The 21,477-nt window shown below is 48.6% G+C and overlaps 1 protein-coding gene across 1 annotated transcript; it reads right to left on the bottom strand.

Moving 5' to 3' along the window:
- Nucleotides 1–18,329: 18,329 nt before the first annotated feature.
- On the bottom strand, nucleotides 18,330–19,013 carry RPRM (reprimo, TP53 dependent G2 arrest mediator homolog). Its single transcript, XM_074828219.1, has one exon. It carries the CDS (start codon nucleotides 18,937–18,939, stop codon nucleotides 18,607–18,609), a length of 333 nt encoding a protein of 110 aa, XP_074684320.1. The 5' UTR covers nucleotides 18,940–19,013; the 3' UTR covers nucleotides 18,330–18,606.
- Nucleotides 19,014–21,477: the final 2,464 nt, after the last annotated feature.

Here is a 21,477-nt window from a genome sequence, read left to right as displayed (position 1 = left end):
TTGTGCTGATGTGAACATTTGGTGTCATAAGATGCAACGTGACCACTTCTAGATCTTGACTTTCTCATAAGTGATTAAAAATTAACATAATGCAAGCTGCTTGGATAAACAGTTCAGCTCTTAAGTTTTGCTATGGATGCGGTCTGTGGCAATTCCAACCTCCACAAGCACGAGGGGGCAGAAACCCAACCACAACAGCACCGGAGGAGCCCCATTCCTTCAGTAAGACAAGGACCATCCTGCTGATAGGACTGTAGGAAAGGGTGAGACCCTCTGCAGCTGAAGGAGAAGGTCATGTAGTTGTCCAAAATAACCAATTTATTTGCTTCTACCAAAACTGCTAGAGACCAACTAAATAATCATATATCATGGGAGGGACGGAATATATCTTCTTGCTCTCTAGGGTTTGCTCGTAGTAGTAGCAGCAGCATTAGTAACTGCCACATTCATGAAGAATTAAAGCATTGCCTGAGATGGTATGATGGTATTTTCAAAAGCATCAGGGAGGTTAATGACAAATTTCCCCAGCACTCCGGCATCTAAGTGCCTTAAGCTCCTTCTCTAGTGTTTGCCCAAATGCAAACGGTCTTTAAATGCGTGCAGCAAGGAGCTGAAAACTGTCCATGCTACCCAGATGCAATGTATCCTTTACAGACCAAACTAAAGATCTCTGTCTCACAAACAAACAGTTCCATCTGTTCCCTCAAATTAATGATTTCTAATTAGGCAAAATACATTTTTCTCTTTCATGCAAATTCAGCATTGATTCTAAAAATACAAAAAGAACTGTAGCAAGCTATATTTTCATGAGCCTTGTGAAAATCTCAGGCAGTTGGAATCATAGCATCATAGAATCCCAGACTGGTTTGGGTTGGAAGGGACCTTAAAGCCCATCCAGTGCAACCCCCCTGCCCCAGGCAGGGACACCTTCCACTAGCCCAGGTTGCCCAAAGCCCCGTCCAACCTGGCCTTGAACCCTTCCAGGGAGGGGGCAGCCACAGCTTCTCTGGGCAACCTGTGCCAGGGCCTCACCACCCTCACAGGGGAGAATTTCTTCCTTACATCTAACCTAAATCTGCCCTCTTTCAGTTTAAACCTGTTCCCCCTCATCCTATCCCCACACCCCTGATCAAGAGTCCCTCCCCCCTTTCCTGTAGCCCCTTTCAGTCCTGGGTGGCCGCTCTAAGGTCTCCCCGGAGCCTTCTCTTCTCCAGCTGAACCCCCCCAACTCTCTCAGCCTGTCCTCACAAGGGAGGTGCTCCAGCCCCCCAGCATTCTTGTGGCCTCCTCTGGCCCTGCTCGAGCAGGTCCGTGTCCTTCTGCTGTTGGTGCCCCCAGAGCTGGACCCAGCACTGCAGGGGGGTCTGACGAGAGGGGAGCAGAGGGGGAGAATCCCCCCCCTCACCCTGCTGCCCACACTGCTCTGGGTGCAGCCCAGCACACGAGTGGCTTTCTGGGCTGCCAGTGCACGTTGCTGTCTCACAGTCAGTTTTCCACCCACCAACACCCCCAAGTCCTTCTCCTTGGGGCTGCTCTCAATCCCCTCCTCGCCCAGCCTGGATTTGTGCTGGGGATTGCCCCGACCCATGGGCAGGACCTTGCCCTTGGCCTTGTTGAACTCCATGAGGTTTGCACGTCCCCTCTCTCCAGCCTGTCCAGGTCCCTCTGGGTGGCACATCCCTTCCCTTTAGAGTATCAACCACACCACCCATCTCAGTGTCATCAGGAACTTGCTGAGGGTGCCTCGATCCCACTGTCCATGTCCCCAACAAAGATGTTAAACAGCGCCGGCCCCAGCCCCGGCCCCTGAGGATGCCACTTGTCACCGCTCTCTACTGGGACATGGAGCTGTTGACCTCCCTGCTGTCAAATAGCTGGGGTACAATAAAGTGGCCAGTGAACTTGCTCATTTTGTCATAGACCTCTTAGTTGCCTTACTTTTGCAAAACGAGGCCTTGAGCCAAGGAATGAAGTGTATCGTGAAGAGTAAAGCACGGGAGTAATTTAAGGAGGGGAATGATATTGATGGTCAATTGACTCCTGATATTCTCAGTCTGGTAGTTCTGCAGGCAGAGTCAAGGTGTGAATGGAGAAAAATGACCACTGAGAATGTAACTGCTTCCACTCTGTTGCAGCTTTTAAGCTATGCTGCTCGGCCCAGGCTGGGGCTTCACGGCCGTAAGAAGCCACTGAAGCTACGTTTGTCTGTTCTGCTGAAAACTGCTGTTTTCATATTATTGAGCCTGTTTAAAACAACTGCAAGAAGTGCCCAGGGATAACGCCTTGCGCACACTCACCTCCAGCAGAAAGGCTCCAAGTCCATTTGCTATTATTAATAACAGTAATTGTCACAATTTACATACGCGGTTGGCAGCCTCAGCAGGGCTCCTATAAACATCCCCCTTCTATAAATATGGGAGTTTCCAACCAGCTGCAGCCTCTTGGTGTTGCTTCACCAGGACCTTTTTGGTTGCAGGTGCCGCTGGATCTTCGGGGGCCATTGGGGAGCGTTGCCAGCGGCGCGGGGTACAGCCAGGGCTGGGGATGCCGTGGGGGATGCAGTGGGGAAAGGAAATGTTATTTATTGTGTGGGACGCGGGGAAGGGACGCGAGGCTGTTCCATGTGAGCTAAGCGGCCCCGGGGAGGGGACGGGGTGGTGTCCGGACGGTGCTTCCAGCAACCGCACTCGGTGCTTTACGCTTTCTTCTCTTTCTAGCTTTTTCTTTCAGTTTTTTTAATTTCTGCTCTGGGCTACTTTGTTCATTTATCCCAATTCCAGTCATAAAATCTAAAAGACATGACAAAGTGATGCATCTAACAGTGCACTTTTTTTTTTTTTTTTTTTTTTTTTTTAAAATAGCTACTAGTGGTTAGGAGATACTTTCTGCTTTTATTTCCTGTTTTTTTAAGCAACTGAAGATGTACAGTCCGGGGACTGCTGATCGTGGGTCAGGCAGTAAAACCTAATCCCTTCCAAGTTGCTCGTTATTATGGGTGACAAATAGTTTATAGGAGCATTAACAGTTCCTCTGGACCGTAACTGAGCGAGCCCGTTTTGCTGCTGGCTGTAACCAGCTCCCCTGGAATTGTTACTTACAGCTGATGCGTGATACCAAAATTGCTCATCATCCCAGGCTCCATTTTTCTTTCTCAGCATGCACATGGAATTTTTTACTTATCTAGGATAAATATTCATGCTAAATTGCTATTGAAATATAGAGTATATTATTTAGCACTTATTAGATATCTGAAGCACAGAAAATGTAATAAATAATGTAGCCATTTTCAATGGAAGATTCTCATACATTGTCTTGTTAGCCCCAAAATCACTCTTTGGGTCAAGTGAAAGGAAGAAACACTGCAGGAATACTAGTGAAGTACATTTTCTGAGCCCAAATACTTGAAATATCATTTACTGGCAACTAGTGTTTAATTTAAAATAAGCCCATTTTTGTTACATCATTACATAGAATTAAGCAGAACTTCTCAGAATTCTTAAGCATTTCTGGTTAGAAAAGGAAGATGTTATAGGCAACAGGATTTGTGCAGAACCACAGCGTGGCCGCCTCCGTGGTGCGGGCATCTGCCAAATCAGAATGTTTTTCTGCACACGCTGAAATGGAGTTTTGTCGATTTCCAGGGGGCAAGGACCAAAGCGTTAGAGAAACACAAGAATATTTAATCAAAATTCAAACCCCATACCCCTCTCTTTGCCCACCCGAGTTATGAAGATGCATTTTTGTGTGTGTGGCTGCATGTGCAAAAATGTTTTTTGTAACAAGTTCTGCGGGTCAAGATCACTATTTGAGGAAGAAAAACCCAAGTTTTTTACCATAATCCTCTTCCCAAATGTATTTTCTTACAGAGTGCCTTCCCCATTTGGAAAGCTTACATCTTTAGTGTCACAGATTTGGACACGTTGTAGGCTTTTATTGTTTTATTACTTAATTTTACCATATTTCATGCAGCCACTGGTGGCAGTGTGGAAGGACCACGGGCCAGCCACGTCCCGCTCCTGCACGACCAGCCAGTTGTCGAGAGCAGGGACACCCTGCAAGTAAAGATGCTGCTGGCGTGGAGGCAAGCCCCGGCCAGTTGCCACCCAGCCTACGGGCCACCACAGGCTGGGTGTGATGACCACAGTGCTGGCCAGACTGGAGGAGAGGATTTGTGGGTGGGAAGCTGTTACCAACGCGCTGAGCCATTTATATTTGGCCCTACATGGAACAAGCTATTTTAAATACAGATTTAATATAGCTGATATCGGTATGGCTGTGGAGGGAATACAGAATTTAATTTGCAGTGTCAGCTCTGGTGACAGGTTCATCTGTAACGTTATGAATTAGTTGCAGCAGCTTTACCTGTGAAAATGTTGCATACACTGATTGTCTACCTCTTCTAAATATTTAAGCCAACTCTTGTTCTCTAAATGAATGTGGGTTTTTTCTTATTATCTCGCAAAGCTACAAAACTCAATTTCGTTTAATTATACCTTTAACTTTATGAATTGCATCTTGTCCTCCTGTCCCAGGAACAACCCCTTCAGAAAGGGCCGGCGCCTGGCTCCAAGCGGGAGCTTTGTTCTCTCCCCCGTTCTCTCACCTCCTATTGTGGATTACTGAATTAGAAGAAAACGCCAGCTGAAAAAGAAACACAGAGGCTTATCTTTTGGCGGTGGAAGAACAAAGACCTGAAGAAAATTAATTCTCCCTATTAATCTGCCTTGGGATTTGGAGAGAGAGTGGCAAAACTCGCCCTGGAAACATAAACAGTGTTTGAACCGTTTTCATAGCACAGTGTCCATCTTTAAACAGCAATATTTTACAACCTTTCTGTGCTATCAGCTGGCACATTCCTTTTGTCGTGTACAGGAGATGGTCAGGAGCTGATTTAAGGTGTTTTGCTTTCCTTGTGATCCAGCCCCAGGGGAAAGGGGCTTTGGAGATCGACTGAGGGAGATAACGCCTTGTTATTTCTTCCTTCCATAACCCCCCAACCCTGCTGAGTGCCAGCGGGAGCTGAGGTCGCTCGCTGCTTCTCAGTAAGTCCTTGGAGTTGCTCAGAACTTCAGCTGAGAGCTAAAAGAATATTTCACTTATTTCTTTTCCCTTGCCCCCATTGCCTGGTTATACCCCGCTATTTGAACCTTCCCTGATCTTCACCCTGAAAGAAAAAGGTCCCTCATCACCCCGAACTGGTGCTGGTTGGTGGTCAGAGGACTTTCTGCTTATGCTGTGCGATGGATGAAGCAGCCCCATGCCCTGTGGGCTTCCAGGGGAGGAATTTCCCAGGGGACTCGATGGTCTTCAAGGTCTTTTCCAACCTAAATGATTCCACGATTCCCACCAGTCCTCGCCCTGGGGGGCAGAAGAAGCGGGTGGCCAGGAGGCAGTGGGCAGCACCAGAGGGATGCTGCACCAACTGTGATGCTTAACCTGCTTTTATCTTTGTTTCTGTTCAACTTGTGTTCGCTGCTGTTGGCAGAGGACGATTTCCAAATGACAGAGCACAGGACAGGTTTCTTGTTACTCCCTTCCATACAAACCTGGGTTGCATCAGGCACCTCCCGAGGGGCTCCAGCCTCTGCCCTGCGGCTTTTTGGGTTTTAAATGTGTACATACCTGCTTTAGTTTTTATTATTTATACCTGTCAAATAGCAGAAGTACCAACGAACATATTTTTCAACTGAGCAGGTCAGGTCATTTCAGCTGATTTAAATTTCAATATATTGGTCAGCGTGGATCTATCCTGCACAGGCAGAAGAAAGCTAAAAGTGCTTCTCTGGTAGGACAAGCAATATGAAGCTCAGAAAGGAGAGCCAAAATAAAACTTTTTATGCACTGCTAGCTATGGGTGCTCCATATCATGTTACCAGCAAAAATTTGCAGATACTTTACTCTGTGAGATCTTAATTAGTGCTAAAAATGCCAGAAGGAGAGTGGCAATGGCAGTAATTTTCAGTAGCCTCACAGGGCCTCTGCACTTGGGAGCATCGCTCGGGACTGCCACGAGCATCGGCCAGATTGTTCTCTGGGTGACTGAACCACAAAACTTTTTTAAGTTGCTCCTGATAAAATTTGTGGTCCTTTTAACAACTGTACAAAATTATGGAGGAAAGCAAGTAGGAATACTTAAGCAGGGAGGTGTGTTTCTGCCAGGGAGCAGCCACCCCCAGCACCACTGCCTGCTCCTCCAGGAACAAGGTTCAGGAAATAAATCGGTATTGTAAATGGGATACATCTAGACTTTACCACATCTACCATAATTTGTGTTTTTACACTTGCTATTAAGACAGTGGTTTCATCCAAGACTTTAACATATGGAATCCACAAGATAAAACAGCCCACATCGATTTAGTGGGATCAGCGTTGGGGTGTTATCGCACCCCAAAGCCCTAGGGGTGGCTTGCCAGGGCAGGGGGGTCTGGCAGCATAACTGGGGGAAATGTGCATCTTTGGAGTGTTCGTAGGGAAAAGCAGGAGATGCTGCTGTGGCCTGGAGCCCCCAGTTTAGCAATGAGAGGTGATGTCCTGTCTCCGAGACCTGCCATCCCCATTTGCAGCTCCCATTTAGCAGGACCGCTCCCGGGTGATACCTTTTTGTGGATACAGAGGAAATTAGAGGCTAAAAGCAGGAGCCTCTTAGAGAGGCCAGAGGCACCATCAGCTATAAAAGGCAAAGTTCCCCAGCCCTCCGGAGCCTGCACACCCACCACCCTTTTTTTCTCCATTTAAGGACTGTCACTTGCAGCTCATGGAGACTCATTCAGGCCCTTTCATGTCTCCTCTTGCCCTGTGAGATGACTCATTGCAAGGACCCAGGGCTATGCCACAGATGTCCTTCTCTCCGGGAAGAATTTTTCCAGGATTGTTACTCCTTGGAAGAGTGCCCAGTACGTAAGTGTGACTATCCATCACCTTTAGATCAGTCTACCGTTTCTCTTTCAACAACAAATATCCCGCTTGTGTGAGCTGTTTTACTACCAGCTTTAATATTTTTCCATTTTCCCATTTTGGATTTCTATTCCAAACAAAATCGTTGTGTCACAGAGCTGGGGCTTTCACCATGTAAATGAGGGCAGCTGTACTCAGGTGGCTGAATAACTGATGACTCTTAAATTAACTCTGCCTTCAGCATATTGTTATAAGTACTTTGTGCTATGCTCCTATGAAGTGGTTATAGCAATGCAGTATGTCTGTTTTACAGTCTCGTTAAGTCATTGCTGTGCTGGATTAAAGTGTCTGTCTTATCAATCATTTCTCTAAAAATGTATCAGAAGAGAGCAAAATATGACTTAGAAGGTAAGTGTAACACAACTCTATAATTATGGTCCAAATTTTGTGCGGCATTGTAGGTTTTTTCATAAGCAATACATGGTATTCTTGCTTTCTACTCAATAATTTGTTTTTTCTTTTAGATTTGGAGGGAACAAACCACATTTTTTTTTCTGAAATATAATAATCACACCACAGAGATCTTGTTAAACACTGCACATTTCTAAGATGGGAAGTACAGTAGTCTGTCATCCCTGTTTTGCAGCTGCAATGCTAAATTGCAGCTGGAGAATCAGGGATGTATCAGGCGTGGATTAATCTCAGTGCTCAAGTATTATCATGGGAAGCTTTTTGTTTGCAGAACTCAAGATGCCACGGGGATTGGGAAGAGCCTAATGGCTGCATCCAAAGCTTATGCAGCAGTGAGGTAACCAGCCAGATTTGAAGCAGCAAGGGGATGCCTCGAGGTGCACAACTAGCCAGAGGTTTTGTCTTCGCCAGCCCCAGAAGGCAGATGGAGACTGGCAGCAGCTGGAGGTGAGAGAGAGGACAGGGTGGGCACTGCTCTGAAGCTGAAGGGAAAACCCTCGCAGGCCCTGGGGCTGTACGGGGGCATGTCTGTCCCAAGCCACCCAGAGGGACACAGTGGGCACTCTTCCTTTTCCTTTTCAGCCCAGACTGCAGCACTGCTGTTGGGACTGTTTCCACATACCCCGCTGTAGAAAAATGATCTTGACCTATAAGGTGAGTGAGAACGGCTATGTACAGGCCTATCTTAAATAAAAAACCTGTATGTTTACTGTAAAAATTGGAAAACAGACACTCTGGTAAAATAAAGGAGTAAAGGGGAGAGAAATGGCAAGCAGAAAACAGTGCAGCGAGACTTTAAAAAAGAAGTGTTTTAGTAAAAGAAAGAATGCTATCTATGGTGTTGTTACTAGATTATTAGATAGGAACAACACAGCTGTTAGTCATGGGGAGCAAAGGCAGAAATGTTAAACAAATTTGTTCCAAAAATATGTAAAGAACAAGCGAAGGGCTCTTGATGTTGTTTGAATGAGCTCTGGCCTGCTTGGAGAGGCCCAGAGGTATAAAATGAAATTTCACGTCTAACACTGTGCCAAAGCTTTGAGAGCCTGCAAGGAGCACCCCTGCTAATCACTGCACATCGGTCAATCATCCATCCATCCATCCACCCATCCCAGGCATGACAGGGGAGTGGCAAAACTTTGAAATCATGGATTACAAAAGGCCAACACAACTGCTGCTGATCTACATGGCTTTATATGAGATAGATGTTATCAATCACACTTTAACCCTTCATGCAATGTCCATTTTGATATTGTTTAACACAGAAAATGTATATAAGGATGAAGAAGGTAGGCGATGTTTATAGCCTCTTGGACTGTGCCCTAGGAACCAGGATTTTGAAGGGGTTTCTATGTCACTGCAATGGAACCAGCTGAAAGTAGGTGTGAAGTGTGACACTGGGACCAAAAGAACAATTAGCATCCTTACACATTTTTAAACAGAAGAATACAGATTTATGGGGCAGAGAGGTTGTGCTGCTTTGGTGAGCCTGCGACTGGAACATTGTGTCCAGTTCTAACATCCCAAGTTTAAAAAAAAAAAAAAAAAAGACACTGATTATTTGGCAAAGATTCAGATAAGTGCTATGAGCACAATTCTGCTACCATGTCTTTTGGTTAATTGAAAGGAAGTTCAGGGCTTACTGTTTCTAAGTCTCATACATGAAATGGAAATTGGTAATGTAGAGCCTTCCACTGTAGAAAAAAAAAAAAGAAGAAATCCATGTGTGACATGAGGTATATTCGGATAAAAATTGTGTGTAATTTCTGAACCTTGAGGATAACTAGCCATTGGAACAATTGTGCTGAATCTCCGTAGACTGGAAACAAATTAAACTCCATATTTAATATTTTTCTAGACACAATGTAATTTAAAAATGGATTAATTAAGGGATGACAGAATGGTGAAACTGGTCTCTCCATGGTACTCAAATACACATATTATTACATTTAATATTTCTATTCCAGTACACACCTCAGAGGTGTTATCATCTCCAGCAAGGAGTTTACTGCTCCTTGGCAAGCTTTTTCCAAGACTCACAGGCTTGTTAAAATATGACTCAGAGCTACTTACCTCCACGTGCACTGATTTTGGATTGGTATCTTCAGAAGACAAAGAACCATATTTTGTTGGAAATAAGCCAAATTTGACCCTGCTCCCTTCTGCTCCCCAAGCAATCCTTGCCTGGCTGCTGACTTCTCTGAGGTGTTGGTAACAGAGGCAGCTCTTCAGGAGCACGATGGCTCTGGGGGATGTTCCAACACAAACAAACTCTGCTGATGAAGTGAGTCAACTGGCGAGTGCTTTGCTTCAGGGCTTCCTCCTTCAACGCGGCAGCGGGAAATGAGTAGGAACATCCAGCCATCTCCATACCCACTAGTGCTCGTGATTTTAAAATATGAAAAGAGCTTGTGCAGCTGGAGGGTGGCGTGAGGCTGAGGGGTTTGGGCACCTGCAATGAGTAGTGAGCGAGGAGGAGGAGGAGGCACCATCGCAGGGGTGGAGGAAGGACAGGAACGCTCCTCCACGCTGGGAGTCATCGTCAGTGCTGTGTCCTCCTATTAATCTCCTCCCCTGTGCCCACCCTTGCTTCTAAGTAAATGACTGCAAGGTGAATGTTCCCTTTGAACCTCTCTACCAAGTAGAATAACTCGTGGAAGTCTCTGGTCCGAAATAACGTTGGAATTAGATGAGAAGCAGTTCTGCTTTTCCACCCAATAGCTGGCACGTCACACAAGGAAGGGCACGACCCGCTATTTTCCCAGGCTGCTGCCGATGGATCATGAAAAACTGGCAGTTTGCGGTCCGGATGTCTGAGGTCAGATCTTAGGAAAAGTTCTGGAGTGAGTTATCCAAGGAAATGGTAGAAGCTTTCAAGCCTTAAGAAAGTATCTGCCCAGGGCTGTTTAGACATACTGTGTGCTGGCCGTGCAATGAGAAGTTCTGCTTGCTGGAAGTTATAACCTCCCTTTGCTGTGCTTTGCTATGAAGAAAAAGGGTGTTTCACATCTTCCGGAAATGACAAAACTCCCACTTTATTATTAAATTGATTGTTGTTTCTCTGATTGAGCGTTGTTTCCCATGCACACTGTGGTGAAACCTCCTCCCTGGTGCACGATTGGCAGCATCCACGGAGCGGTCCAAGTGGCGAAGATGAGGATGAGTGTGCTCTGGCTCTGAGGGACAGCACGGCAGTGACAGACGATGGCTGGAACTGCTTCACAGCGCTGCACGTTCTGGGCAGAATTCATTTGGCATTTCAACATAAAAATTCCAAGAGTAAATGAAGAAGCATGCTCCTGGCCAGGAACTGGGTGCGCTCCACCACCAGCCAATTGCCTCTCACACCCCAGCTCCCTTGCTAAAGCAGGGGCTATTGATCCTGCTTAGGCTGGTTAAGAGCAGAATAAATTATTTTAAGGTTTTCATCTCAAAGCACTGGGTTGAGTCAGTGACAGTTCATATTTTCCAAGAGCTTGCTAAAACCCCTCTTTTCAATCAATTAGAGGAATGAAGTTTTGCAGCACTGCTGAGAAACGAAACAAGCTGTTATCTCCTTGCCCCACTGGACAGCAAAGCTAGAACCCAGTTACAAGCCCTGGATATACGGTACGTGGTACTGAGCTGTGGTAGTAGTGGGATGTCAACATTGCTGCACAGTATGGGCCTTTAATCAAAATTAAAAATAGTACAGTGCTTTAAATGCTCCCGGATTTTAGCTTGCAAATGACAGAACATCAATACTTGGCAGGCATCTTTTATTAAAAGTGTTTTTACAGTCTAACTTGACACTTTCCGTGGGTACGGTTGAACTCCCACAAGTACGGTCCGTGCCACAGGCCATTTCTCCAGCTTAGGTAGAATATATGAAAGATCTTAGATAGACTATGTGAAAGAGCTTAGGTAGAATATATGAAATTGTGGTTTTCTTCCTTGATCCGCCTTTCTTTGATCTAGGAAAGTCACTGGACTGAGCGTGGGCTTGCAATTTATCCACTGAGGGTGGGTAAGTGCGGTCTATTTAAACTGTGGCATTTAGTCAGGAGCTGAAGTCTTGCCCACCTCCCAGCTGTATTGAGTCTCCCAAGTCCCCTGCGAGGTCCCACACTTCTTATCCCTCTTCCAGGGCCATCAGCTGCTGTTCCACGTCTCACCAAGCGCCGAGCCCCATGCATTTAATCAAATCAACTGAACAGCCCCGCTGTACAGCCCTGCCGCAGCACAATGGAGCTCCCTGGAAGCCTTTGGCTTTTATTATAGCATGAGTTAATAATATTTTCCCTAAAGTCTGCTTTTAATTAATGTATGTATTTTCATTTTTTGTCCAAGGTACGACAAATGTTAGGTATCATTAGCTAATACCTGCTGTGCTCCATTTTCCAACAACGCCACATTTTTTTCTAAGGTAATTCATTTCTCACTTAAAGAATATCCTGTGGATATGCTTTGTTCAAGTTCAAGGTGTTATTTATGTATAAAAATGGTCATGGTGTACCGTATGAAAAGGAGGAAAAGTGGTAGCAAGTGCACGGAGTGAGCAAAGAACAGAATTACTTAAGATAACGTGTGGTTTCCTCTCTTCCAACATGGCACAGGAATGCCCCCAGTGAAAACCAGAGAGCTGGAATTAGGGAGTATTTGCTGCTGGGTACAAGCGGATGGGGAACGAGGTTCGTTAGACTATGGGCATTTCTCTGCAAATGAACGAGTGTCAGCCCCATCTTCCTGCCCCTTATAGTGGTGTGAGACAAAGGGTGGTTTGTGTACGACGGCCACGTAGGCTCAGCTCCAGATAATCTCAGTGATCGCCTTCACCTCGAACGCGGGCTCTTCAGCAGCTCTAAGTTTATATTTGGCAAAGGGAAGGGGAGACGTAGCTTTCATTAACCATGTAGGGATTTTAATGAGAGTTTGGATGGATTTGTGAAACACTGAATATATATTTTGAAAGCTTTGAGTGGCAGTTCCATTACACACACACATGCCCTAATGGGTAACAGGATTTGAAACGTCTCCCTTGCTGTCAAACAGCCAGTGGTGTTCTGCAGGGGAGTGAATTAAAGAAAACTGCCTTTTTTCTCCGCTTTCTGAAATTGCTGAGTGTAATTCAGCTTGTTTTCTTTGCTTGGTAACCTTTGAGTAGTTCTTATGTGTAATTAATATTTACAGCATGATTGGCACTTTTCATTCCCGTAGCTTCAGCGATACACAGCGATTAGCTAAACCAGGGAACTTCCTCAGACAGCGATGGAGAGGTTCTATCAGCAAACCAGGTCCAGCTTCTGGTGAATGCAGCAATACCCCATAGGGAATATATGCTCAAGTTTAGAGTAAAAGTCATAAATAAAAGAATTTTTATTATCTTTCCTATAGAGATTATTCCACAGCCTAGTATCTCTCATTTTCAAGACTTCCCTACAAACCAGCAAAATTTCTCTGTTCCATTCTGGCCTCTTCCAGCCCAGCCCATCTTTTCTGGATAGAGCTCACCTCCAAAATATTTTCTGCCCCATCAGTGTAGATGTGTATCGCACATTCTGCACTCTTGTTTCCATTTCTTTGTCCAAGACTCTGTATTTTTTTAATGTGTATTTGCTTCTTCCTATGTTTTTCCAGCTACCTGGTGATTTTTGTTGCTCATCCCCTCGTTTGCCAGTGGTATCTAAATGGCATTTACACACCAGCTTTCAGCATCCAGGAACAAACCAGAGCGGGGACTACCAATTCATTATTTATTTCAGGGTATGTTTGCAAACGAAAAATAAAACTGAGATTTTATGCGCAAGTACATTTACATTACACTGTAAAACCATCCCTAACTTTGTTTCAGGCCCCATGTCCATCTCCTCCATCGCGGTGCTGTGCCGCTCCATCTCCTCCGGCGTGGTGGGCGGCTTTGCTGGGGCTGCCGCACGCAGCCGCCGCGGGTTTGATGGGCCGTTACGTTCCTCCAGGCTGCCTCCCTGGAGACATTTCCAAAATAGAAGCAAGATATGGGGGGGGGGGGGGGGGAGGAATAAAAAAAATCCTAACCTGATTTGATTATGATAGAATAAAGGACATAAAAATGATATATTGCTTTGTGTATTTTTCATATCATGTGCTCATGACACTGTTTTTCCATGTGCTAAAAATACGTTCTATAACTGCGGAATAGGTCCCAAGCTGCCGGTGGCCAAATTGATGGATATGCTTAGTCCTGAAGACCTCAGGCTTCCTTTGGTTTCTTTCCTCAGCGATTGTGTCTGGTCCCCAGCGATAAAAATACAATTAATTTTTGGCATTAAAAAATAAAGGTGTCCCATAAAAGAAAGCAGCCCCCTACAAATACATTACAGGGAGGATAAATTGTACGGTCACCAATATCACTTGACCTGGATTTATATTCAGTGAAGGAGGGAAGGGAGAAGATGGTGCTGTTAAAATTTTGCATTTGAGCACCCGTGCCAGCTTGGGACAAGAGAAGAACTGAGCCTTAATGCAAACAGGTGCTCTTAACAACTTTAAAAATAGTTTCTGCAACACAGCCGCCCAACTCCTGTGTTTGTAAAACACCTCTGTTGGCCTGGGGTGTCTGTACGGGGCGGCTCTGACCATGCTGTAGGGAGTGTGTCTGGAGGATGGTGCCCAGGAGGAGGCCCCCAGGAGAATCTGGGGGTGCAGAGCCATGGGCTGGAGCCCCCACATCCTGCCTGCATCCCACCCACATCCTCCCAGCAGCGAGGGGCTGAAGCCCTCGGGTGATTCACCTGCTTTTCCTACCCAAGTGAGACCCGATGCCCTCATCTTCCCTACAGACATCTACCCCTTTATTCCAGAACCTGATAATGTCTCAGACTTTGGCAGGCTTTCACAAATGAACCACTTTTTAAATGAAAAAGTAGTTTTCCTTTGTTTTAAGTTGCAGTTTGATGCCCCTCAGTGCCATTCATGGTGCTTTCCCCTGATATTTTGTACACTTCCCACTGCTTTTTGACTTTTCTCTCTCCGTTTTTCTCTCTTTTGATGGAGAAGCCTGTGTTGCCGTGCCAGTAACGGTGCAGCGGAGATGGGGAGCAGCACAACTGGCTGAATCGTCTGGGAGAAAAACTGGCTGCCAGCCACGCCAGCAAGTGCGATGGGCAACAGCTATCACTTCCTAATGGTGAGCTAACAGAAAATTAGATTTTTGGACAGCAAATTTAAACCTTAATTATGGAGAGGACACTGCTGTTTTATAATATAAAAGAATTGAAAGACTTGATGTCCCTCAGGGCTCCTTCAGCTCCACCAGTTAGACAGCCCCAGTCACGGTTTGCTGAAATCAATGGCAACAGCATAATCCATTCATGCACACAAACAGGGCTGTCGAGAAAGGAGGAGTGCTTTTAATGACTCATTCTTTAATGATAATTAACACGGGCTCAAAGGCGGCTAGGGCTGCCTGTTAAAATGGGTCGCCTAGCTGAATACAAACATGAAGATTTTTTAGGAAACACATTTCCATTAAGGGCTCCCAGCTCCGGTCCGAGGTGAGCACCCTGGGCTGGGTGTGCTGCCCCATCTGGGGTCGTCCGATGGCTACTCTAAGTGATAAATACCACGGCAAATCACGAAGCTGTAATGTGTGCTATGCCTGTCACTTGTGGTGAAGTTTTGGTTTTTTAACTGCAAATGAACAGCAGATTCTTATTTTCCCTATTAAAGCTAAACTGCTTTAAAAATCGATGTGAATTTTGCCTGAGTATGAAATTGGAATAAAGCCCCGCACCTGCGTATGTCTGAACTGCTAAAGTGCACCTTTTCTGTGTACTTCAGACACTGTTTGATTATTATTACCAAAAAGATGTGGAAAGCATACAATTAAAATTGTACAGGCATCTAGACAAATTTAGCCTGAGTACATTCACAGGGTTATCTAAAAGCAATTGCAGTCGCTAGAGTGTTTTTTCTAAGTGTTTCCCATTTAAAATATCGAACAAACCACTTCAGTGTTTGGGAAGCGCCTAAGATGCCTCTTGGTTTTTCTGCTGGAGGATTAGCACGGGTTTTGAGCTGAAAGGGTGAATGCAAGAACTACTATGTTGTTCCTTTCTAGACAGTAATTAGGTATGCAGACAGCCTAAGGTGAGACTACTTCAACCTTGGCTTAAGAAAAGTGAGATTTGAGAAGAATTGCAAATAATGCTGCATTAGGGACTTGCTCTGGTTGGGGGTGTAGGGGCTTTTGGGGCATTGTTCTCCCCGAAACACCCATTGAGAGGCTGCAGTGAGAGGTCTCAGCGTGAACCTTGATGGCAAAGGTCCTGCTGCCAGGTCCTACCCCCACCAGCAGCCACTGAGCATCACAAGGGGCAGGGTTTCCTCACAAACTGGAAATCTCCCCTGTGAGAGCTCACGTCAGGTCTACCAGGTCCCTCTCATTGTCTTGTGCTCCTCTGGGAATTTCATGGATGGAAACATTATGAAGAAACGGGAATGCACAGCAACGAAAGGCCCCTCAAGTGTTGGTGGTAAAATCGAACAGACTCCACCATTTAAGATGAATAAACAAGGGACAAGTACAAAGAAGCAAGTCAGCTCTTTGTACTGTCCTCAAACCAACTGCGAGGTGGTGGAGCTCTCCTTTGGGTACCCACTGGGTACCCACACCGGTTTTATCCCAAATCCACCCGTTTCCCAGCACTGCAGCAAGGTCGATCTGGTTTCCAGCCTGTTCTAGGAGCTGACGGGACTTCCCTGGTTGACACCACGGCCTCTCCTAGCAGCTTTCCAGCTGCTTTTCTACAAATGTCCCTGAAACAATGTGTGCAGTGATCTGAAAAAGCCAAGTTCACCATGGGGTTCCTGCCCCTTGAACATGCAGGTCGTGGCTTTACAGGCATGTCTGGAAGGGACAGAGGTATGCTCCGGGCTACAAGACCCAGCTTTATAAAGCGGGGATGTGTCCGTAGCGGCCGGGGGCCGGGCAGGAGATACCTGCCCAAACACTGCTCCCAGCGCCAGTGGAACCCAGCTCCTCCGTCCACGCCGTGAACATGGGGGTGAGGTGGATGCCAGAGCCCTTGTTGGTGTCTGAGAGGTGCTTCCTCCGTGTGCTGTCATCCTCCTGCCCACCCATGGGTTATAAACATCCCAGGTCTCCTTCTGTTCTCTGGTCCCAAAGTCCGCACGGCGCAGAGAGGGTGGGAGGCCACGCTGATGGACCAGCCGTGTTTGAGCATCTCTGCATCACTGAGTAGGAAAAACCCTTTTCCCAGCTGTTCCCTGCCTAAAATGAGGCCCCTCTGTAGGGACTGAAGAGTCACAAGCTTTATTTGGGAAGGGGCTCTCACCTTGTAAGGGGTCCTCAGGGGAGAGGCACCAGGCCACGCGTGCTCTTGGGCTGAGCTTGAAAATTCTGCAATTTTATTACAGAACCAGGCGTTTGCCATGCCTCGGATTTACGGTGCTGGAAAAAGCTGTGGCTTCTGGCAAAGGTTAATCAAAATGTATTCTACTTCAAGTGTTCGCTATAATTAATAAAGAATGCCTAATGAATCTAGCTCTCAGTGTTCAAACACGCAGAGCACTCCTTGCAAGTCAGATTACGGCAACAATTGTGTTATCTGTAATACCACGAAGTGATGCAAATTCGGAAGTTGGAAATGCTTTTTAAGGACTGAAACATCTACATTAGGAGTTTTCCCTCTTGTTGTATTACCTTTAAATTCTGCTTTATCTCATGCTTCTACAGCACTAAGGGGGAAAGAGTTTTGGTTGAATTTCTCCCCAATGTTTCAGCTGATAGATGGCTCGGTAACATTTATTTTGATGTAAGGGCAAAGTCCAGTGCATACTTGTTTCCCAGAGAACAGGCAGATCTGTTGTGTCTCCCTTAAATGTAGCTGTAAATGAGTGAGCACACGGCTGGGATTTCTGCTGGGCTGAGGGAACGGGACCGCACTGAGATACGCTGCGTTGGCTTATTTTCTACCAAAACTTTACCCGCAGTCAGGCGGTTGCCTCAGACTCCAGCTTTATTTCACCCCTTTCTAGCTCAGGTGCGTTTTGTAAACGCTGAATTTCACCTCGTCTATCAAAACGGAAACTTCTAATACCATCTGCTAAAGATGTCGATAATCATTCCGTAGCTTGGCCACCTCCACCTCGGCATAAACTGAGGGAAAACCAGGCAGTCTGAAGTCTGCACGGCCGCTCCGGAAAACTTCCTGATTCTTATGAGCATTAAGAATATTGACAATTAACAGTCTTACTGCAGGACTTCGGGCGTCATGGGAGATATTTTCTCACGGGCAGGTTGCTTGAGCCTTTTTATCCCCAGCCCGCTGCTGCGGTCCCCGGCCAGCATTTACGCCGGTTCCACTCCTCCCACAGCAAATGTGGAAAGATGGATTTCTCAGCAGCCACCAGCGCGAGCCCCCGGGGATATGACAAACAGCTACGCAAACCTCTCGTAGAAAGGCGCTCCGTTATCTCTACAGAGGAAACGGGTGAGGAAAAAAAAATAAATAAAATCCTGCGCTAGCATAAATTCCTCCCTCCCTTCAACGCGACCGGGAGAAGTCACCTGTTGAGGCTTCCAGGTGGGGTCATAAAAAGTACATAGAGTGGTTTTCCAGCGTTAAACCCGGACGGAGGGGACACACCGGGGGGCACCGGGTTATTTCCCCGGTCAAACCAGGCATCCCCGCGGGGGTCACAGCCCGCCCTGCTCCGCGGGTACCGCTCACCCGGCCTTGGGCAACCCGGGGAGAGGGAGAGGGGGTTGGAAATGAGTCTAAAACGCCGGTTTTAGCAGAGCTGCAAGGCAAGGGCCGGGCCAGGGGGGGGTTTGCTCCATCCCGGGGTTGGCGTCGGGGAAACCCGGCCGCCCCCCGCTTCCCCCCCCACACCCCGGGGCGCCTCCCCGCTCCCCTCGGCGGGACCCCGGGACTCGAAGAGGGATTTATTCCCGCGAAAGAAAAGGAGAAACCCCAGACCTGTTGCCATCAGAGCACACGTTTTACTTCGGCAGCCGGCGGGTGGGGCCGGGCCCCCCCGCGCGTCCCACCGGCCTCCGCCATCTCGGGGGGGGTCGTTTGCTGTTGTTTTGATGGTGGAAAAACAAAAACCCAAACAACAAAAAGCAAAAACACAACAAAAGACAATCCCCAACGAGTCCGTCTGAAGGAGGGCCGGCAGTCTGAGGCGGGGGGGCGGTGTGCGGCCGTCGGGGGGTGGTGGGGGCCGTCGGGGCGGTGGGGTTGCGGGTCCCGGCGGTCAGTAGGGCCCCACCACCACCGCCTCCGCCTCCTTGGAGGGCCGCCGGTCCTTGACCAGAAAGTTAATCATCCCCTCGGACTTGATGAGGAGGTTGCAGCCGAGGAAGAAGATGCCGAACACGACGGTGAGGGCCAGCACGCACATGACGGCGATCTGCACCACCCGCATGATGTACAAGCTCCGTTCCTCCTCCGCCGCCGCCGCCGCCGCTCCCCCGCCGCCGTCGGTGACCACGGAGGCGGCGGTGCAGCAGCGCAGCGCCCGCTCCAGCTCCAGCGCCGCCGTCCCGGCCCCCGCCAGCAGCCCCCCCGCCGCCGCCGAGCCGTTCATCCCGCCTCCCGCATCCAGGCGGCACCGCCAGCGGAGAGCGGACCTTCCGCGCTGCCCTCCGCGCCGGCGGAGATCGCCGCGCTGCTCCCCCTCCCCTCCCAGAACCGCCCCCCCGCCCCGCCGGCCGTGGTCGGGGGGGGCGGAGCGTTTCGAGGAGGCTGAGGGGAGGGGGGTGTCGAGGGAGTAAGGGGGGCGCAGTTGGTGGGGTTCGGGGAAGGGGGAGGTTGGGCGGGGAGGGGGTTGTGATATGAAGAATTGGGGAGCGGGATTTTGAGGGGGTGATTTGGGGGGTGCTGGGGAGCGGGATTTTACGAAAGTGATTTGGAGGGTGCTGGGGAGTGGGATTTGGGGGGAATAATTCGGTGGGTGCTGGGGAGCGGGTTTGGGGGGAATAATTCGGTGGGTGCTGAGCAGCCACATTTTGAGGGAGTGATTTGGGGGGTGCTGGGGAAGCAGGTTTTGGGGGAGTAACTTGGAGGGTGCTGGGGAGCTGGATTTTGAGGGAGTAATTCAGAGGGTGCTGGGGAAGCGCATTTCGGGGGAGCTGGGGTTTTGCCAGTGGGTTTGGGGCAGCGGGTTTTGGGGGTGAGCTAAGGGAGCCAGTGCTGAGGGGTGGAGGTCTGGGGAGTGGGGTTCGGGGAGTGCTTTTAGGGGAACAGACCGTCAGAGAGCAGACTGGGGGGGAGCAGGATTTTCCGAGTGGGTTTTTAAGGGAGCAGGGGCTGAGCGGTGGGTTTCCAGGGAATGGGGTTTGGGGAATTTTTGGGGAAACATCTTGAGGAGGAGGAGGAAGTTTCTACAGTGGGGGGGGGGGGGGGCAGTGCTGGTCCCTGGGGCTGTAGAAGAGCCAGCCCAGCCCTTTGGGGGGTCCGTGGGCTCAGGTGGTTGAACCTCACCCTCCCCCATCAGCCCCCCCCGCTCTGTTTTAACTGAAGGCTCAGCCACTGCAGTGAGTTTTTTGGGGACCCATGAGTTTTTGGGGGCCCCATGCGTTTTTTGGAGCTGTGCCTCCCCATGCGCTGCTGGAGGTCGCGGTGCCCAGAGAGGTGACAACAGGAGCGGTGACAGCAGGAGCGGTGACAACTGGAATGGTGACAACCCAGTGTGATTCTGGGGTTGCACTCAGCCGCGGGGCCAGGGGGGCTGTGCACCTCCACACCCCACTGCCCAGCCACGGGGACCAAAGCGGCTTCCCCCAGGTGCCTGGGGGTGTCGGGGGGCTCCGTGCCCCCCCCTCAGCGGTTGTTCAGGGCAGGGCCCAGCCCCGATGCTGCTAGTGGGACTGCTTTCCCCATCGGTTGTTTTGAAGGTTTGGGGGGTAAATGGAGGGGGGCAGCAGCTCCCAGCAGCGGGGCTGTGGATTTAATTATCGCAACCAGCTGGAGGAATCCACATGCCGGGGGCTGCGAGCAGATGCTGCCCACGGCGGGGTGGGGGGTGATGGCCATGCAGCATCTTCCCCTCTCCAGGGCTGCTCTGCACGGGAATAAATTTGCAGTGAGATCAAGGCCAGGCACAGAAAAACGATGTTTTCTGCCCCCCTTGCTGCTAATTTCTCTTAGTGCAGCGGCTGTTTTGTTAATGGACACAATCACCCAGAGCCCTGATGTAACCCGTTCCTCACGTCCCTGTCTCAGTGCACCCCACTCCTTTGGCAGAGGGCTTTGGGGGTGGCCAGAGGGCTTTGGGGGTCCCCCCCCGTGGAGCCCAGCGTGGCTGGCGTTGCCTTCTGCCAAGAGCAGCCCACCTACGAGGCCGCGCTGGATGAGCCGCGCTGCCTTATCAGATGGGACGCGAAGGGAACATTTTGTTTTTACTGTTGGAGGAGGAAGATAGTATTAATTCTAATTAGCAAAAGGAGAGCTGGCAGTTATTTTAGCCAGAGGAAAATGCTGGAAGAGATGTTCCAACTCCGCACGGCTCCGTTTTGGTTCCTCTGCCTTCTCGACTTGCCATGCGAAGCGGCTGGAGGGGGCAGCGGGTGTGTGGGTCGGGGGCTGCCCCTCACGCTCCTCCCCACTTATCTTGGCACCTCTCAGCAGCAGTTAGGAAAATGTCCCTCAGTTTTGTCAGGAAAATGGTTCCCATCCCCAGGTTATGTCACGAAAATGGTTCCCATCCCTAAGTTATGTCAGGAAAATGGATCCCATCCCCAAGTTATGTCAAGAAAATGGATCCCACCTGTAAGTTATGCCAGGACAATAGATCCCATCCCAAGTTATGTCAAGAAAATGGATCCCATCTGTAAGTTATGCCAGAAAAATGGATCCCATCCCCAAGTTATGTCAGGAGAATGGTTCCCACACATAAGTTATGTCATGAAAATGGATCCCACCTCCAAATTATGTCAGGAACATGGATCCCACCCCTAAGTTATGCCAGGAAAATGGATCCCATGCCAAGTTATGCCAAGAATATGGATCCCATCCCCAAGTTATGTTGGGGACATCCTGTGTACTCTTTCAGCTGTGAAAAGCCAGTGGTTGAGAGTAAGGAGAGCTGGTTCCATGCGCCCGCTCGTGCTCTGCAGATCGCTAG

Source organism: Strix aluco, chromosome 6 (assembly GCF_031877795.1).
Source record: "Strix aluco isolate bStrAlu1 chromosome 6, bStrAlu1.hap1, whole genome shotgun sequence".
Lineage (NCBI taxonomy): Eukaryota > Metazoa > Chordata > Aves > Strigiformes > Strigidae > Strix > Strix aluco.
Note: the sequence above shows the minus strand (reverse complement) of the source record. Positions and strands in the feature narration are given on the sequence as shown.

Excerpts from the sequence above, each read along its gene's own strand:
- RPRM (XM_074828219.1), bottom strand. The coding sequence starts at position 18,939 with ATGAACGGCTCGGCGGCGGCGGGGGGGCTGCTGGCGGGGGCCGGGACG.